This window comes from Stegostoma tigrinum, chromosome 11, assembly GCF_030684315.1.
Source record: "Stegostoma tigrinum isolate sSteTig4 chromosome 11, sSteTig4.hap1, whole genome shotgun sequence".
In the NCBI taxonomy this organism is placed as follows: Eukaryota; Metazoa; Chordata; class Chondrichthyes; order Orectolobiformes; family Stegostomatidae; genus Stegostoma; species Stegostoma tigrinum.
The window spans coordinates 49,146,605-49,166,675 of record NC_081364.1 but is presented as its reverse complement, the minus strand read 5'-3'; the positions used below and the strand labels follow the sequence as shown (position 1 = coordinate 49,166,675).

The following is a 20,071-nucleotide window of genomic DNA, read 5'->3' as shown; positions in this document are numbered from 1 at the left end:
CGCCGGCAGGTGAAATGCGGGGCCAGCCCCCCCGGAGGAGAGGAAGGCACCAGGACCCAGCAAGGACCCCACTAATGTGCAGGAGGGCCAGGCCGTGCAGGAGGGCCCAGCCCTGCAGGATGGGCCCGAGGCCAGCAAAGCACCCCTGCAGGCTCCGATCCCCCCCGACAACCCGGAGCCAATGGAGGCGGCGACAGGCGACCCAGGGGAGTGGACAACAGTCCGGAAAGCGAGGAGGAAGGTGCGTCGACGGGCCCAGGAACTGCAACCATCAGGCGGGGAGAGGCAGCTACAGGGGGGCTATAAGAGCTCCTCTGACGAGAAGGATTCGGAGAGGGCCCACCCGAAGCAGAAGTTAAAGGTCTCGAGGGGGAAGGAAAGCAGCACCCCACTTCCAGGTGACGGGAGGCGTCCTGAGGCTCACTCTGACACCCAGTCAAGTGCCGCTGGAGCACTGGAGGGCCCCCCGGAACTTCCAGGCGGGAAGGAGGAAACAGCGCGTCCCCAGCCTGACCCGGAGCCGGACCCTCCTGCCTCCGCACCCCTGACGGGGGGATGCCACCCAGAAGGCAGCACGGACGGTTTCCTGAGCCCGGAGAGCGTCCAGCAGTTAGCCCAGGCAATGGGCATGAAGGGACAGATGGAGGGGCTGGACCTTGGACTTGGGGAGGGTACTGCGGTCACTGCCCACAATGGGGGTACGAATTGCGAGCATTAATGTGCGCAGCGTCAAGTCAACCGCGAGATGTGTGTCCACATTGGCCTACCTGACCACCATCAAGGCGGACCTCCTGTTTCTGCAGGAGTGCGGGATACCGCACCTCGGCAGGTACGGGAAATGGTCCGGCGCCTGGACCTGTGGGCCTTCGATCTGGTCGGGGGGTAACGACTGTCGCTCCTCGGGCCTGGCTATTCTGCTGCGGGGGCGCAACTTCACCATCTCTCAAGTTCAGGAGGTGGTGGGGGGGCGCCTCTTAGTGGCTGACATCACCTACAGGAACGCTCCCCTGAGGCTGATCAACGTGTATGCCCCAGCGGTACGGAGTGAGCGGTTGGCCGTCCTGCAGCGGCTTCCACCCCTGCTGGCTACGTCCAGGCCAGTCATCCTAGGCGGAGACTTCAACTGCATCATTGATGCAGATGGAAGATCCGGCGTGGGGACAGCGGGTGGGGGGATTCAACTGGACGTCACGTCCAGATTCCTGATGGGCACGGTGAAGGACGCCAAGCTGCACGACGTCTTCAGCACCCCTGCAGACGAAGCGCAGCAGAGGTACACCTGGTCACGGCCAGACGGGTCTATCCGCTCAAGGATAGACTTCCTGTTTGTGTCACGGACGTTCTCAGTCAGGTCCACCGGCGTCGAGCCGGTGTTCTTCTCTGACCACTGCCTCCTGTTGGCCGACTGTCACTTACAGGACGACCAGCCGGCCGGCAAGGGGACGTGGAAGCTCAACACGACTCTGTTGACCCCAGAGAACGTCGAGGAGTTTAAGAGGGAGTACGCCAGTTGGAGAACCGTGAAACCCCTCTTTGAGTCTCCAGGCGACTGGTGGGAGACGGTGAAGGAGAACATCAAGAGGTTCTTTGTCCTCAAGGGTGTTCAGAAGGCAAGAGAGAGGCGGGAAAGCTGTCGCGACTCCAGAAAAGGGTGCAGAACCTGCTCCTTCTGCAGTTGATGGGGGTCGATGTCACGGAGGACCCTCCGCGAGGTGAGGGGCCAGCAAGCCTCGCTCTTCGCCGCGGAGGCCTCCAGGATAATCTTCTGGTCCATGGTCCGGTCCGTGGAGCAGGACGAGACGTGCTCGCGTTTCTTCTTTCAGAAGGTGCACAAAGAGAGCTCTGTGCTTAGCCGGCTGAAGGAGGAAAACGGCTCGGTGACGTCGTCTCGGCCCGACGTTTTGAGGATCAGCAGATCCTTCTATGCCGGACTGTACGACTCGAAGCCCACGGACAGCACGGCCTCCGAGTCGTTCCTGTCGTCTATCACGGAGGTCTTAGACAACAGCACGAGGGAGTGGCTGGACCGGCCAATATCCCTGGACGAGCTGGCCAGAGCCCTCAAGTCCTTGCAGAGGAATAGGACTCCCGGAAGCGACGGCTTACCGGTCGAGCTGTATTCCGCTCTGTGGGGCCTGGTCGGCCAAGACCTGCTGGAGGTGTACGATAGTGCGCTTCGGGCAGGGGAAATGTGCAAGTCCATGAGGAAGGGCATCATCACCCTCATTTACAAGAGGAAGGGGGAGAAGGAAGAAATTAAAAATTGGCGTCCCATTTCACTTTTGAACGTGGACTACAAAATCCTGGCCAAGGTCATTGCCAACCGGATCAGGTCTGTCCTGGAGTCAGTGATTCACCCTGACCAAACCTGTGCTGTGCCGGGCAGGAAGATCGCTGAGAGCCTCGCACTCATCAGGGATACGATTGCCTACGTGCAGGACAGGCGGGTGGACACCTGCCTCGTCAGCCTGGACCAGGAGAAGGCCTTCGACAGGGTCTCTCATGCTTACATGAGGGACGTCCTCTTCAAATTGGGGTTCGGGGAGGGCATCCGCAATTGGATCCGGCTGCTCTACGCCAACATCGTTAGCGCAGTCTCGATCAACGGGTGGGAATCAGACAGTTTTCCTGTTAGATCTGGAGTCAGGCAGGGCTGCCCGCTCTCTCCTGCCTTGTTCGTGTGCTGTGTGGAGCCCTTCGCCGCCTCCATCAGGAAGGACGTGAGCCTGAAGGGCGTGACTATCCCAGGCAGCGGAGGCCTTCAGGTCAAGACCTCCCTGTACATGGACGATGTTGCCGTCTTCTGCACCGATCGTCGCTCGGTGAGTAGGCTGTTGGACATCTGCGGCCAGTTTGAACTGGCCTCGGGTGCCAAAGTCAACAGGGGTAAGAGCGAGGTCATGTTCTTCGGGAACTGGGACGACCGCTCCTTCATCCCCTTCACCATCAGGACAGACTACCTGAAGGTGCTGGGTGTTTGGTTTGGTGGAGCTGGGGCATGCACTAAGACTTGGGAGGAGCGTATCGCCAAATTTAAGCAGAAGCTGGGCAGGTGGATGCTCCGATCCCTCTCCATCGCGGTTAAGAACCTGGTTGTCAGGTGCGAGGGGCTTTCGGTACTGTTGTATGTGGCGCAGGCCTCGCCTATTACCTGGGCCTGCGCCGCTGCGGTCACCCGGGCCATCTTCCACTTCATTTAGGGGGTCGAGGATGGGCCGGGTCCGCAGAGACACCATGTACAAAGACCTGGGAAATGTGGGAAAGGGCGTACCGAACGCCACCCTCGCCCTGACGGCTACCTTTGTGTGTGGCTGCTTCAAGCTGTGTGTAGATCCTCAGTACGCAAACACCAAGTGTCACTACTTACTGAGGTTCTACCTGTCCCCGGTATTGCGAAGGATGGGCCTGGCCTCGTTGCCGCGGAACGCTCCGAGTAGTTGGACTGTTCCGTACCACCTGTCCTTCGTGGAGAAATTTTTGAAAGGAAACACCTTTGACCACAAGGCCGTCAGGCAGTGGTCAGCACGTAGTATCCTCAGGACCCTTCGGGAAAAGGAGAGGGTGGATCCCGTCGTGTGGTTCCCCACGCAGACTGCCAAAGTCGTTTGGCAGAATGCCTCATCGCCAGAACTTTCAAACAAGCACAAGGACATTACTTGGCTGGCGGTGAGAGGGGCTCTGCCAGTGAGATCCTTTATGCATGCCCGGAATCTCTGCACCACTGCACGCTGCCCTCGAGGTGGCTGCGGGGGGGACGAGACTGTCGATCACCTCCTTCTGGAGTGTGCCTATGCGCAGGAGGTCTGGAGGGGGATGCAGTGGTATTTGTCGAGGTTCGTCCCAAGCAGCTCCGTGATGCGGGACTCCGTGCTCTACGGGCTGTTTCCGGGGACGCACACCGAGACCAACATCAACTGCGCCTGGAGGACCATCAATGCGGTGAAAGACGCTCTTTGGTCTGCCCGCAACTTGCTGGTCTGCCAGCTGAAAGAACTGACCCTGACCGAGTGTTGCAGACTGGCGCACTCCAAGGTCCAGGGCTACGTGCTGAGGGATGCGCTAAAGCTTGGGGCAGCTGCCGCCAAGGCGCGGTGGGGAAAGACCACCATATGAGCCCCCTCGTCCAGAAAAGGGAAAAGAATCCTATCTGGTAACTGGGCCCAGCTGGCGCCTTCCCCAACTGGTCAGGGGGCCAACTGGGACTGTGCGGGGTGACGACTGCCGGGGCGGTTTCTTTGCTTTGTTTTTTTTTCTCTGTTTTGTTTTTTTCCTTTAGTTGGTGTACGTACCCCCGGGTAACCGGAGTGGCTTGCATGACTGGGTAGGTGTATAAATGTTTTATTTTATGAATAAAGTATATTTTTTCAAATAAAAAAAAGGTGACGAAACGTCTGAAAACTAACCTTCCAGCTCAGCAAGCAAACTCACATCCAGAGGAAAGGAGCCCCATCAAGGGGTGCCTTTGAAGCCGATTTTGAGAAAGGGAATTTGGAAAGGGTTATGCACATTGAAAGTCATCCAGTAATACTCAGACACACAGTTCCTTTTCCCTTGATGCATGTCTGGAATAAGCTGTCAGAGGAAGTGGGGGAGACTGGCATAATTACAACATTTAAGAGGCATCTGGATGAGTATATGAATAGGAAGGGCTTAGAGGGATATGGGTTAAATGCTGGCAAATGGGACTAAATTTAGGATTATGGTCGGCATGGACAAGATTGACTGAAGGAGCTATTTCCCTGCTGTTCAGCTCTGTTACTCTATGCCATGATAGGATACATGGAGACTGAAAAATCAAATGGAGATTTGCTGCAGTTCTGCTCAATTTACATTGGTTGATCTATTTTGCAAGCATCATATTCTGAATGCATCAGAAAATGACTGCACATTTCTTGGAAATTAGCTCAGGTGAATATCTGACTCTATGAAATGGAAGTCAATTGCATATACTGTACATCCTGTTTGAATACAATGGTGTGACTTGAACTACACACAATTCCAGCCACAGGGTCAACATTGTTGGTGCCAATCAAGATCACCACCCCTTTTGAACTTGTGTGAGTCTAGCTCTTTCCAAGATACCAGAGGTGTGTTTAAACATCAGTCAATATTCAATGCAAAGTTCAGCCAAACATGTCTCCAATGCTCTGTTCGCCAGGGCAATGAGTCTATTACTTTGCTCACAGCAAAGCAGCAGGGATATGAAGGGCACAGCAGTTCAGTTGTTTGCAGTTCTTCCTCACAGTGTCAGAAGTTATTGATGAAAACCACTGCCATCTCTATTCCCAGGCACAATTCCTTGGACTTCCATTTCATCAGTGATCAGGTGACCAGAGGGCAGTTGAGAGTCAACCACATTGTCGTAGGTTCAGAGTCACATGTAGTCCAGATCAATTCTGTAGGCAGAACTAGTTGGATTTTAACAACAATCGACATGGTTGGTTAGATTAGCTGTTTGTTCCAGATTTTTTTCACTGAATTCATATTTCACCACCTGTCATAGAGTCCCTACAGTGCAGAAGCAGGCCATTCAGCCTTTCAAGTCCTCACCAACCTGCCGAAAAACATCCCACCCATAACCACCCCATCCCTGTAATCCTACGTTTCCCATGTGTAATCCACCTAGTTTATAGATCCCTGAACACTACAGGCAATTTCCCATGGCCAATCCACCTAGCCGGCACATCTTTGGACAGTGGGAAGAAACCCACGCAGACACAGGGAGAATGTACAAACTCCACACAGACAATCGCCCGAGGGTGGAATCAGAGCCAGCTCTCTGGTGCTGTGAGGTAGCGGTGCTCACCACTGAGCCACCGTGCCACCAGGTGGGATTCAAAACCATGTCCTCTGAACATTAGCCTGGGGTTCTGAACTACTAGCCCAGTAACATTATCACTATGTCACTGCCTCTTCGGTGAGAAGTGAGAGGCCACAGATAATTGGAATTATGCTGTAAGGCACAAGGTCCAAATTCCAATCAGCGTCAAGCATCTGACTTCTGGAATGGTCCCAGCATTGTCAATTGAGGGCCAAACAATTAATGATTCAATTTTATCAACGTGATTGGATCAGGGGAGGGTCTCTTAATTCTGTCATGACTCTGGCCAGCCTATAAGATTCTCCCAGTGACATTGGCCTGCAAGTTCAGGTTGGTACTGCAGCTGCCCCAGAAGAAATACATAGAAACTTTAAGGGGACACATGAATGCAAAGACAGCAATAATTATTTTACTGCAAAGTTTAGCCAAGGTAAGCCAACAAGACAACTGGACAGAGATGAGGAATCCTCTTTGACCTCAGCATTTTCAAAGCTTATGTCAATTTTTCACTAATATTCTGAGTTTACAAGAAATTTGTGAGAAATTGCCATTTGCTGGTGTGGATGGGATGAAAGTTGACTAAAATATCACTCATTGCCCCAAAAACAGATGATATTTACATGTTTACAAGGCTGGTAGCAATGGTCTGAAAAGGAAAGAGAAAAATTGGGGTTGGGGCAATTATTTCTGATATTTAAGATAGTATCCTGCCAGACTTCACAGGACCATTCAATGATAGGGCATGGATGGTGGTAATCTGGCAACTTTGTTTGGTGTGGTTCTTGGGGTGAGTCATACTTGGAATGGAATAACTGAGGAAAATCCACACAAACGACTGAAAAAAAACTTACAATTATGAATGTCAAATATCTAACATCTACATATTATTTTATTCCTTGGAACAAAGAAACAGGGAGTAGGCCATTCAGCTCATCGAGCCTATCCTGCCATTCGAGATGATTAAGGTTAATTGAACACATCAATGTCTTTACCTACCCCATACCCATATCTCTGCACACCCTTGGCAATCAGAAATCTTCCAAACTCTATCTTAAACACACTCAAAAGAATGAATATCCACATTTCTCTGTGGTAAAGAATTCCAAAGGTTCACAACCTTCTGAGTAATTTCACCTCATCTCAGGCTCAAATGCATCCCTCTTGTTTTCAATAGTGTCTCCAGGTTCTAGACTCCCCATTCAGGGGAAGCACCTTACCTGCATATACTCTGTCTATCATTAAGTATTCTGCGAGCTTCAATGAGATAACCCCTCATTCATTAAAACTCCAGAGAATACAGGCCTAGTTTTCCCAATATCTCTTCATCGGACAGTTCCAACATCCCGAGAAGGTGGTCGTTGCACCTTCCCTCTATGGCAAAAATATCTATCCAAAAGTCTCAATGGTACCACATTTCTTTATTAATAACCTTCTGAAATAAAACTCCCACAATACAGCTTATTAGAAGTATACAATATTTTATATGCTGATAGTTTGGTCTTTCATCTCCAGCAAAACCTTCTGGCATAACATTAAACGGAAAACAGCAAGGGCAGTAATGGGTTGTATCCAAGACTATGGCCCTGAGAGCTGATAACTGTTCTTTTGGCACATAGCACAAATGTAAAAGTGGAACTATTAATAATACGGTTGTTCTGTTAACAGTAGAAGTGACTGGCCCTGCCTTCCAGCATGCTGGCAAAGTAACAACCTTTGTTAATACTTTCTGAACACTGAGAATGTGCTCATCTTTTTGTCTGGAAAAGTGATGCAGTAATTAGTGGCATACTGTCTTTAACAAAAACACAGGAAGTATTTGCCACAAAGATGAAAATGTGATCACATTAACCTCTGGGAAATTTCTAATAAGCAATTCAGATTGCGGCTGAAAGCACATACTGTTAATACACCTTAATCCACCCACTTTACACTTGAATGTTGTGATAATTCAATAACTATGAAATCAGCCCTGGTACATATTTACACAGTATTCCCCATTTCTCATCTACCAAAATCAAACATCATCAGGCAATGCATTGTAATAATGCTGCAGGCATAAATATACTTTTGTAAGTGTCTTCAGCCATCAAGGTCACAGTACATATTCTGTTGGAACAAACATGGTTACCAAACAGGAAATAACAAAGTGGGAACAGACAATGTACTATGATGATGAAAAGGTAGCACAGTTCATCTCAATGAGTAGATGACATTCCTTCCTTCCCAATGAATTCAGACATTAGCTGTCTGCTACATTACGCTGTTTAACAATGTATGATGTGGCTACAGGAAGCCATTTACAATCAATGAAAGCAGTAATACTCTAGTGTAAGGTGTACTGTGTAATGAAGCAATTCAGTTCTTAACCTTTTGCTCCATATATTTCATCTACCTGTGTATTAAAGTAACTTGAAACATATTTCGCATTGTATATTTAATTTATTTTTCTTCTCAAAATAGATGAGAATGCTCTATTTACAAAAGAGATGTAATCCTGTTCAGATTGAGGGTAAATGCCACTTTTAACTCCATGTTATGCGAATATAAGGAGATAAGGGCTAAATGAGACAATTACCATAAAATTACAGTCTCAGACAGCTGATGGGAATCCCAAATGCCAGTGAACCTTGAAGAGCAGCAGACCCAAATTCATAAAAATAATCAACCTCCCCGAATTGCAAGGATATAGTGCATCGAGGTATGCTGTTCTAGAGTACAACAAGGTCCTGAGTGAAATTAAAATAAACTTGTTTTTCCTTGAGTATCAAACTGTGCCCTGACAGGCAGTCATTTTCATTGGATTTCTGGTACTACTGCCCATTTCACATGTGCTGAAACTAATATGCTGTTCCAAAGGGGGAAAAAAAACAAAAGATCTGGCATGTGTTGCTATACTGAGAAATGATACTGAACAACCTCACTCAAGTTATCTCCAACCACTGCCCATTTCACTAGGCACTGGGTCCCTGTCCAATCTCATCATGTGGTTTCTTTGGCAGTGATGAGAAGCAGCTGTCTACGTCCTCAACCCAGGAGCTAAAAGTCAATGTGCAGAGTACAACATAATCAGATCGATCCAGTCCTCTTAATCTAAACAGGTTGCTGTTGCACCTCATATAACAAGTGTAATTCTGTACAGAAGGAGGAAGCATTGAATGGTACCTGGCCACTTTGGCACAGGCTCCAATGTGCCACTGATTCCTACACAGTAAAAGCTTCTTTGATGCTATTATAAATGAGGGCCAGAAAATTCAATGGTCACAACTTTCATTTCCTCCATACACTCAGACACTGACTCCAGAGCTTGCAGGCAGATACTAAGCTCCTTGCAGAGACTTCTATCTCAACATTTTGGGTCCCCCAGTTCAGAAACTGTGGGACGATTTCTCTTCTGTTTCTCCAGGGAGGGGGCACATTTGCATCCACTTCTTAGAACTCCAGATCTCTTGAGCTCTGAAAATCACAGGTCTGAGTCTGACATCCTCACTAACACTATCAAAGATCTGTAGGTGAAAGGAAGCAGATATATGTGACAAAATGATTAGAAAAGGGCAGATTGAGGGCCCTGTGCCACCATCTATGAGGCATGAGCCACTGCAGTCCATGTGGTACAGAGAAACCAACAGTGATTTTAGGAAGGAAGCTCCAGGAGTAATACACAGTGACAGTGAAGGAACAGTGATGTGGTTCCAAGTCAAAATGGAGCGGGGTTAGGAGGAACTTCTAACTTCTATTCCTCTTACAATTCTAAGTGGTAGAGGTCGTGACTTTGGAAGATGCTGTCAAAGGAGCCTGGGTGAATTTAGTGTTGTACCTTAAAGATGCTATACATTGCTGCCATTGTGCATTAGTGGCATAGGTCGTGAATGTTGAAGGTGGTGTACCATTCAAGCAAATGACTTTGTCCTGGGAGGGTTACACTTCTCGGGTATGATTCGTGTTGCACTCATCCAGGCAAGTGGAGAGTGTTCAATCACATTCTTGATTCACGTCTCATTGATGGTGGCAGGCACTGAGGAATACAGGCTGAGTTATTCACTGTACAACTTCTAGTCTTTAATGTAGTGGTTCCCAATATTTTCAGCATCATGAAACATTGCAATGAGATGAACAATTTCATGACACTTTTTACAGCTGAAATGACTGCTCATAAATGTCACAGTGACTTGTATTTACCATGGTTACTGACCTACTAGAGAGGCTGCAACATAGTGCATAAAACAAACATACAACAACTTATTTTCCCCTTAGAATCTATTCTATGACTTAGATCAGCAGCTTGACCAAATAAAAATCTCAATATCTTAAAATACCTTAAACTCATTGCTAATGCAGATATATGTCCAGACAGGCTGGCCAGTTCAACTATCGTTCAAGAATTGTGTGTCCCTGTACCACACATACACAGTTTCTTGTTATCCCAGATATGTGATCATCAATCATTGCACATGTTCAGACCAAACGTTTGGGCATGTGCATGCAGGCTGCACAATCAGTGGACAAATGTCCATGCATGCTCAGTGCCAAATCTTTGTTCATGCATGGTCTAAGACTACATGGAGTGGTGCTGTTTCCTGAGAATTTTGCAGCACACTTCTCACCTTGCTGAGGCACACTGGTCGAAAACCTCTGCTTTAACCTGTTCTTGAGGCCACGGTATTTATATAGCCAGTCCTGTTCATTTTTTGGTCAACGGTAATGCACAGGATGTTGGTATTGGGAGTTTAAGTAATGGAAGTATTATAAAACGCCTAGTATCTATTGATACCAAGTGCAATGGAAAAAAATAGCTGGAAAAACACCAAGGGTGAGTGGAGATAACAAAGCATGGAGCTGGAGAAACACAGCAGGTCAGGCAGCATCAGAGGAACAGGAAAGTTGATATTTTGGGTCAGGACCCTTCTTCAGACTAATCTCAAGAAAGAGTGGAGTCTGTCAGTTTGACTGACAAAAGCAGAGATCCAGGTGTAATGTAAGCCAGTACATCGAAGGGAATTAGATAATTAAACAGGTTTGCAAAGTGCAGCCACATTTAAACCCTATTGGCATCTTTGATCATTTTCAAAGTGTGGTGAATGAACATGCTTGTTGAAGGCATTTGCACTACGCCGTCAGTGCTATGGTGTGTGAAATCCTGGCAGAGTCTGGATGATTGATATAGGAATGAGGGGAAGGAGGTCAGAGTACAGCAGGCACTCCTTTTTTGATGTAATGAATTGGGCAGTCAGCCTGTACGGCACCTTCACAAGTGGGTGCATTCACTATGACCATGGATCTGATCTAGACCTGGAGCCGACAACAGGCTGCTAACGGTGAAGTTCCAATGTTGGACTGGTCTTGTAGGTGATGGAGGGAGGGGATGAAGGAGGGAGACGGTGGAGGACGGCAAGGCAGGAGCAACGTAGCCTGGATAGTGTGTGCTGCATTATCTTGGCATGCTGTGCTCTGCACAATTGGAGAAGGCAACAGGCTGGATGCTGAAGAACAGGGGGGAAAGGGTGTAATCTTCTGAGGAGGATGAAGATGACACTGGGAGGCTCTCCTTGTAAATGTCATGGCTCAGCTGGCATTGGGTGCTATAAGCCAGTCAGAACCTCATCGATACCTGCTTGTAGATGGGTGCAGCAGATCATAATAGGATATTAAATCGTCATTAGTCATCACACCCGCATTTGATTTCCATTGCAGGAGTGATCTGCAGCCTGCATTTATTTCATTTCTGTCTGCTTTCTCTGGCTATAAATAAAAACTCATATTTGGAATTGTCGAACTATTTGCTGACATGTGATGTTCCCCTACTAGACAATGCTAAGATTTGGGTGGAGGTTGGAGACTGGGTAGAAGTGACTCACAGAGGGTGTTTAGATGGAAAGTAGCTAAGGACAAGTGAACCGCGTAGCCTGCTAGTTAAACAATGACTAGGTGAGAGAATAGGGTTACAGATGTGAATGAGTGTCAGCCATGTCAGCTTTATGCAATAAGTGGCATGGCTTTGAGCCAGCTGAACCATTATGTTGCCAGTATGGGGCAATGCCAAATGCCAATGCTTGTCTGGGTGCACAGACGTTTTTTAAAAATGGTACAGGTGCCAAGTACGCTAATCTTTCTACAGATTTCTGCTGAGAGGCAAGCTGTTCCCAGAACAGCACTTGGTACGATGGGGCTAGAATTGAAGAGAAGGACACCATAGGTACGAGGTGGGTAGTTAATTGACTGATTTTGAAAATTTTGACCAAATCACCACTTAATCTTCTGGATTCCAGTGAATACAAACTGTGGTTTGTCTAATCTCTCCTCATAATGTAACCTTTAGAACTAGTGTTACTAAATACTGAGTTCCTTCCAAAGACATTACACAGTCCCCGGGTTGTAAGCTGGTTCAGTTCTTGAGTCTATTTGCAAGTCAGGACATAACACTGGGCAATAAAAGGTAGCCTTAAGTACAGGAAGTGTTCGTATGTTTGATCAATCTTAACAGACTCCTATATGTGACTGCATTCATAAGTTTGAGCGTTTTGTAAGTCAGACATTTGTAAATCTGGGAGCCCCTGTGAATCTTTCCTGAGGAGTGGCTCCCAGAATGGTTCACAGTATTTCAGGTATGGGTCAAACTAGGGTTTTATATGCCTGAAGCATGATTTTTTGAATGGCATATAGTACCAAGAACATACAACAGTCAGAATTCTATTGCTTTTTTTTGGTTATTTTCTATCTGTTCACAACATTATAATGAAGTACACAGAATTCCTCTGTGTCTAGCACTTCCACATTTAGAAATGATCCTGTTCTACACTTCTTAGCCTTAAAATGGTGATATTACATTTGCTTATATTGAAATCTATTTGCCAGATTCGCCTATTCATTTAACCTATTAATATGTCTGCAATATTATTTTCTCATGCGCACTGCTTACAATGCTGCCTATCTCAGTGTCATCAAAGTTGGAAATGTAACTTTCTAATCCAAGACCTGACATTAAAAGAAATGAATAACTGAAGGCCGAATACAGATCCTGGCCTCTCACATCATATTAATATTCACTCCCATTAATCGCAGGACTTGTCATTATCCTGATTCATTGTATCTTACTGCTTGGACAATTTCTTAACTAGGCCAATAATCATTTCAATTTCACAAGTTTCAATTTTTGCTAATTGACTATTATATGGGACTTTATCAAATGCTTTGTGGAAAACCATATAAGTAACATCCAATGATACACCCCAGTCTATGTTAGTCATCTCTTCAAAAGCAAAAGAAACAGAAACAGCTAATTTATATTACAGAGCCACAAGGTCAATGGAAATCATTAATCTTTCACAGAATATCCTTATATGTCTATGGATTGCCCAAATATGAAGAATCAAATCTCAGTCTGGAGAAGGCATACAGAACATAACTGGAAAAAAAGCAGGCAACACAGCATATGTGAACCAACATTACAAAGCCACTCACGTTGGTTTAGAAGCTTCGGCCTGATCAGTTTGTAGTTTCTCTCCTCCTTCCACTTCCATTGTACAATATACAATGCGGTTTGGTGCTAAAGACTTTAACCCTTGCACTTCCATGATTACGACCTACAAAACAAAACAATTTAATATTGCAACTTCAATTTTTCAAATCATTTTCTAAAATAATCTACAGGCATCCAAGCAAGATATTCCAAAGGTGAAGAGATAGGTGCAATCTCTGGACTGAGCACTGTGCACTCACCATTCTAGTAGAGTAAATTAACAACATGTACCACCCACAACCTTATAAAGACATCAGCCACTGTCCAAGTATGACTTTTATTTCCTAAGCTACCAGATTTGCAGCCTCTCAAGACTGCCAGTAAAGCCAGTTTTTGAGCAGCTTCATAGACTCATGCCCATTAGAACTCATTCAAAATAGTAAAAGGGTATTTTAATCAAAACCTATGAGAGTCAGGATGGAAATTCTTTCATTCCTGTGTAAACAAAATCAACACACTGCATTATTCAGCACCAAACTTCAACATTGCACTTACTAAACAAACGCAGTAATATTTTCATTATGTAAATCTTCAACTGGTTTCTTTTCCTGTTTGTCGTCATTTATTTTAATTCAATTTCTTTCAATCCAGGGCCAAAGATAATTGCTTCAGTCTTCCCAAAAGCTAACCATAGGAAATTTCTGCCCATCTAGGTAGTAAGTGCCAGGTAAGCAGTGTGACAAGTCAGAGAACGGAGGAATCAAGAGAGGTGAGCTAGAGCTCTATGTTATCAATATATGGGTGAACACTGATGTTGTTCTCATTAATGTTGTCGTCAAAGGGCAGGGTGTAGATGGCAACGGAGCTAGCAGGCAAATGCAGTCCTATCTATTTGGATGATTGAAGAGAGGCATTGGAGGAGGTCATGGTCAACATTGTCCAAGGTTGAAGACAAATTTAGAAGGATAAGAAGGGATTCTATTATGGTCACCATCACCTGACTTTAACGAGGATTGTTTCAGTGTTTGAAAGTTTGTCCAAGTATGCGACGAAGAAATGTGATAAAGGTATCACATTTTAAACGATCGATGTAGGCTCATGTAAGTATATCTTGAGCCTTTAATCAAAGGGCACTTTGTTGCTAACGTATCCAGTGCATTTCGTTAGCAATGTGGGATGTCCAAAGAACAGGGAGACTTCATGGAGACATTCCACTACTTCACTGCAGAACAACATCCAATTTCCTTATAATATCAGTTGGTAAAGCTCAAGCGTCAAAAACACAAAGTCGTCTTTGCCACTCCAAGAGCTTCTGAAGAACAGCTTTTTTGGAATCTACTCCACTGCCTGAAGCAAAAGCAATTCAGCCAACACATCTGCTCCAGAAAGACACCCCAGTGCATGAGCAGAACAACTTCAGAGTCAAAAACTTGACGTGCAAAAATGAGTGACTTTTGCTTTTATTCATTAGTTCAACGGTATAATTGGCTATATCCTCAACCTGGTTGTGACAATTGGAGGAGTGGGACTTGAAAAGGAAACCGTTCATCCCCCAACCTCAGCCATAACTAGTAGCTGAAAAACGTAGTGGAAATGTAGGCACAGCTTTGAGAGGTGGCGATGCATTTGAAAATTTGAGAGGAAAGCGAGGTTGGATATGGAACAGTAGTTTCTGTGTACAAAAGGATACTAGGAAAGGAGATGGTGGCATTGTGGTCATACCACTGAACAATGAATCCAGAACCCCAGAATAAACTCTGGAGGCACAGGTTCAAATCATAACACAGCAACTGGTGGAATCTACATTCAATTTATAAGATCTGGAATCAGGCTTAGTAATAGGGACCTTGAAACTATTAGAGAAAGAAATCTGCTGTGCTTAGTTAGTCTGGTTTATACTCAGCACAACATTATTGGCTCTTAATTACTTTTGGAAATACCTTCACAGGCCGCTCAGTTCAATGGCTATTAAATGAAAGATAACAAAATCTGGCCTTGACAGCAATATCCACACCTCATGAAAGAATGGAAAAAAATTAACAATTTTAATTTCTTGGCCACAGGCTAATCAGCTATTCTACGGCACATCTAATTAGGCTGCAAGCAATATCATTAAATGGGAAAAGCAAGGAAAACATATTTGGTGAATTACATTATTATAGTTTTACAGCTTACAATACAAAGCTAATACTTTCTACCTTCTCACCTCAAGTGTAAAAGACAGTACAACGTCAGATTTAGACAGCTGGTTTTCATTTTCCTCTCCCATGTCAATGATGGAGGTATTATGACTGCGTTTCAGCTTCTGAAGCTTGAATTCTGAGCCTCCTTTTGAAACAGGCATGCTCTCCAGATTAGCCATCAATAGATTTACAGATGACTTAAGTTCCTCAATAAACATGTTCTCCATTTCTTTTGAAACAAATTTTAGAAATTTGCGTTCCTGTGAAATAATAACAAAAATGTTGTGTGATATAACTGCAATAAAGCAGATACTATTGAACATACAAGGCATAATTGTCACAAAAATTACCCCTACATACCATGGATTAAAATTTCTAAACTGTAAAGATATCCCAATTTTGTCATTTTAAAAGGAATCTCTACTGTCTGTGGTATCTTCCTACATCATATGACATTTACAAATCATTTCCCAGAAGAGGCAACTCAGCTCCATGTTCGACATTTATATCATTGCCCATTTTCACTGCAGATTAGCCTTTGCAAATCTTTAAGTTGAAAATTGAAGGTGCATGATTAAATGAAGGTTTTTGAGTAATTAACATGAAGACCATAAGACCATAAGACATAGGAGTGGAAGTAAGGCCATTCGGCCCATCAGGTCCACTCCGCCATTTAAATCATGGCTGATGGGCATTTCAACTCCACTTCCCAGACTCTCCCCATAGCTCTCGATTCCTTCTGAGATCAAGAATTTGTCGATCTCTGCCTTGAAGGCATCCAACGTCCCGGCCTCCACTACCCTCTGTGGCAATGAATTCCACAAGCCCATCACTCTCGTCTCATTTCAGTTTTAAATTTACCCCCTCTAATTTTAAGGCTGTGCCCATGGGTCCTAGTCTCCCCGCCTAACGGAAACAACTTCTAGCGTCCACCCCTTCTAAACCTAACTTAAAACACTAGTTAAAATTAAAAGTGTCTCAGCATAGCTAGCACATTCATAAAACCATTGCATGACCTCTTGTCTAAAATTAGCATGTCAGATGTGCAGAAAATAGAGCTTGCAAAACAACTCCATATTTACAGAAGCAATTCATGCCAATACAGAGAAAGATGTGGACAACACTCAGGATTAGGCTGAGAAGTGGTAAGTAACCTCTGTGCCACTCAAGTGGCAGGGAATAACCACCTCCAACAAAAGAAAATTTAATCATCACCCCTTGACATTCAATGGCCCATCACTGAAATGCCCATTATCCACATCCTTGAGGGTGAAGAAACTAAATGGGATTAGCCATATATATACTGTAACTACAGGGGCAAGTCAATGACTGGGAATTCTGCACATATTAACACATTTCTTGAGTTCCCACAGCCTGTCTACTACCAACAAGGGATAAGTCATAATTATGATGGAATACTCCCACTTGTCTGGCTGGTGGAGGTCCAAAAGCACTGAAGAACCATGACACTACCCAACACAAAGTAGGCTATTTGACTGGTGCCCTTTCCATCACTCACTCAAAATCACTCAGTCTGGTGATGAGAGAGGTACATTGTGAAAGTGTTTAAGCCAATTATAGAAGAATGCCTACATGTGGCAATGGGGAGAAAGGCTGAACTTATAAATGAGAAAAAGGTAAGTGTTCTTTTGACATTTATTAAGTAGACTGTAAAGAAACATGAATCATTATTACATTGGCTTTCCAAAATATACGTCAAATAAAGAAAATATAGCAATCTTTGTAAACGTACATTACCCATATTTAGAATAGTGGTTTTAAAGAAAAGGCATTCCTAGAAATCTCACATAATTTTCAGCATTATCTCAGGCCAGACTACCTGATAAAATAATTTTTCTGGTAGCAAGATGGAGTGGGAACAATGGAAATGAATTTTCAACCTCAGATTGATCGTCACCCAAATTTTTGTGGGCTCTGCAATTTACTTGCACAACCCACTTATGTATATAGATAGAGTTTCTGTAGGTATGAGTTGCTTGGTGTTATGCATGTAATGTATTTGGCATTATGTTGGGCTCTAACAGCACCATAGGTACAATCCAGCTTGCAATTATTGGGTAAGAGAAACACCTGAATGTAGATAACAACGGGAAACAATAGGATCCCCAGCTCCCAAATAATTCAATAAAGATGCAAGGCTTAAACTTATTCTTTTCATATGCAGAGAATATGTCCTTACATGTGACTACATGTTGCTTCTGGAAGCATAAATAAACTAGGTTATTCAATTGATAATCTAAAATTGGTTGTTAGTGCAGGTATTATTGCATTTGGGTTTATTCAGCAAATACGGCCCAATTGCAGAATCACATTTAACAACAGGCATTTTAGTTTGAATTTTGCAAGCTTGGGCTGGTTGAATACAGTCTGTAATGATTTACCAAATGGTTTAACAGATGTGTGTATGTGTATTCAAATTCTTCCATATTATGTTTAAAGGGGAATTTTTTTGGAGGTCATTGAGTCCAGCCCGAGATACTGTGAGAACTGCATTACCTCCTCCCATGAAGTCATGAAGTATTACGTGCCAATCAGGCAGTTGAGCAGTTGATGATGTGCCCTTAACAGGATCAGGCACACAAGCTGGGAAGACCCAACATCAGACAGAGACCAGCAAAGCTTTTACGCAGTCCCGCCTCCAGAAAAGTGGTGACTGCTGTACGAAATACATACACCAAAGGCCTGAGACTACAGAGTGACTGAGGCCAATAAGTGATAACAGGAGAATTGCAGGGTGGGGTTTTATGGGAGATGGAGTGGGACCGTATAGGGAGTGGTGGCAAACACAGACTGGCAGCTTTTAGCATTTCCCTCCCTTTCTAATGCTAGGTCCCCAAATCAGGCGCTGTGTGTTTGAAGAAGGGACATGCCTGAGAGATAATAAGCAATCTGCAGAGTTTACATGTCATGCTGTCTATGTCTGCCCCTGAATTAATGCCAGCAGCAGCAAGCAGGGGCCCTTAAAGAGGGATTAAAAATCATTCACTTAAACATCTCAACTGGTGCTGGGTGGGAAGGCTATTCAAAGGGCTTCCTGCCATGAATCCAGTGGGATGGACACAGGATGGTGGTGGGGTTCCTTCCATCTCCCTCGACTGCCCTCAAATGCCCTCCCCATCCGATAAACAGATAGTATTAAGTACCACCCATAAGGTCAAAACACGATGTACACGTCATCATTTTAAAGACACAAAAGGCGTGAATTTTACACTCCTATAGCATTCAATGTTTGCTCAATTAGCACATTACCCTTACAAATATTAAAATTAGAACAAACAAAAAATGATGATATGGAGGAACAAAGACTAGGATTTCCTCAAGATTTGTACTTTTCAATCCTAACTTTTAGCAGGACTTCCATGTGGATAAGTACACAGAGCGTACGCAGTCATGTGATATCGATGAAATGAGTGCAAATCTGGCAAGGATGTACTTGGAAACTACATTATGTCTGTGTAGTTAATGCAATGACCAAAAAGAGTGTTTGAGTGAATGCCTTGTCAGCGATGGCTTGGCTGTGATGCTGAACTACCTGACCAAGTGCAATGTATAATTAACGTGCAGTATAATTTCATCACAACTTCAATCATTGATAGCTTCTTCAGTAAGATCATATACACTGGAGAATAACAAAGGAGAATAAAGTATAGGTCGGCTATGTTACAATTTAATGATATGATAAAGGCTTAAGATGACATTACAGCACTTTATCAATATTATCTCATGCAAAAACCCTTTAAAACCTTAAGAAATGGGAACAGAAGTAAGCCGTTTAGTCCCTTAAACCTGGTCCATCATTCAGAAGGATCATGACTGGCTGACATGGCTTACATCCACTGTCATGTCCTTTCCCTGTTCTCCTTAATTTCCCCATTGATCAAAAATCTACCTCAGCCTGAAATATACTTAAGGATTCGGCTCCCAAAGCTCTCTTTGACAAGCAGTTCCAAAGACTCTCAACTCTCTGAGAGAAGAAATTCCTCCTCATCTGAGTCTTAAATTAGTGCCTCTTTGTTCTGAAACTATCCTCTGGTCCTAAATCCTCCTAGATTCTCTCAGCATTTACCCTGTCAAACCCCTCAAGAATTCTATACGTTTCAATGAGATCACCTGTTACTCTTGTAAACTCCAACGAGTAGGGTCCAAATGTGTTGACTCTTTGCTCCTAAGAGAATCTCTCCAGACTACATATCATGTGATCCTTCACTGAACTGCCTCTAATGAAATGACATCTTCCCTTAAATAAGGGGATCAAAACTGCTAACTTTCCACTCTATATTCACACTCAAGTGATGTTTTTTCTGCTGAAAATATTTCTGATAGTGGAAAATGCTGTGGTGTACAGGATAGCTGGCAAGTTTCCTGGATTGAATCACTTACATTGATCTGAAGCAATACTCGGTTTTTTTAAATTCATGCTTTGAGCAAACAGTATATCACATACCATTGTACCAAATTAGAACATCACTACAACAACTAACTATTATCCTTATCTCTAAAGGATAGAAACACCAGACTGCCGTGTTAAAACAGAATTTTAATGTCAATTTTGAGGGGAAATATTTGTTTTCTCCCCCCAAGTTAGGCACAAAC

At 44.5% G+C, this 20,071-nt stretch overlaps 1 protein-coding gene across 10 annotated transcripts in view; it reads right to left on the bottom strand.

Annotated features, from left to right (window-relative positions):
* cadpsa (Ca2+-dependent activator protein for secretion a) overlaps window positions 1-20,071 on the bottom strand; it is a 491,603-nt gene that overhangs the window by 293,286 nt on the left and 178,246 nt on the right. For all 10 annotated transcript variants that reach the window (XM_059649938.1, XM_059649939.1, XM_059649942.1 and 7 more), the window contains exons 5-6: window positions 15,481-15,717; window positions 13,277-13,398 (exon numbers count right to left, since the gene is read on the bottom strand). In XM_059649938.1, the coding sequence (XP_059505921.1) occupies window positions 13,277-13,398; window positions 15,481-15,717 (359 nt within the window). The remainder of the gene's footprint in view (window positions 1-13,276; window positions 13,399-15,480; window positions 15,718-20,071) is intronic.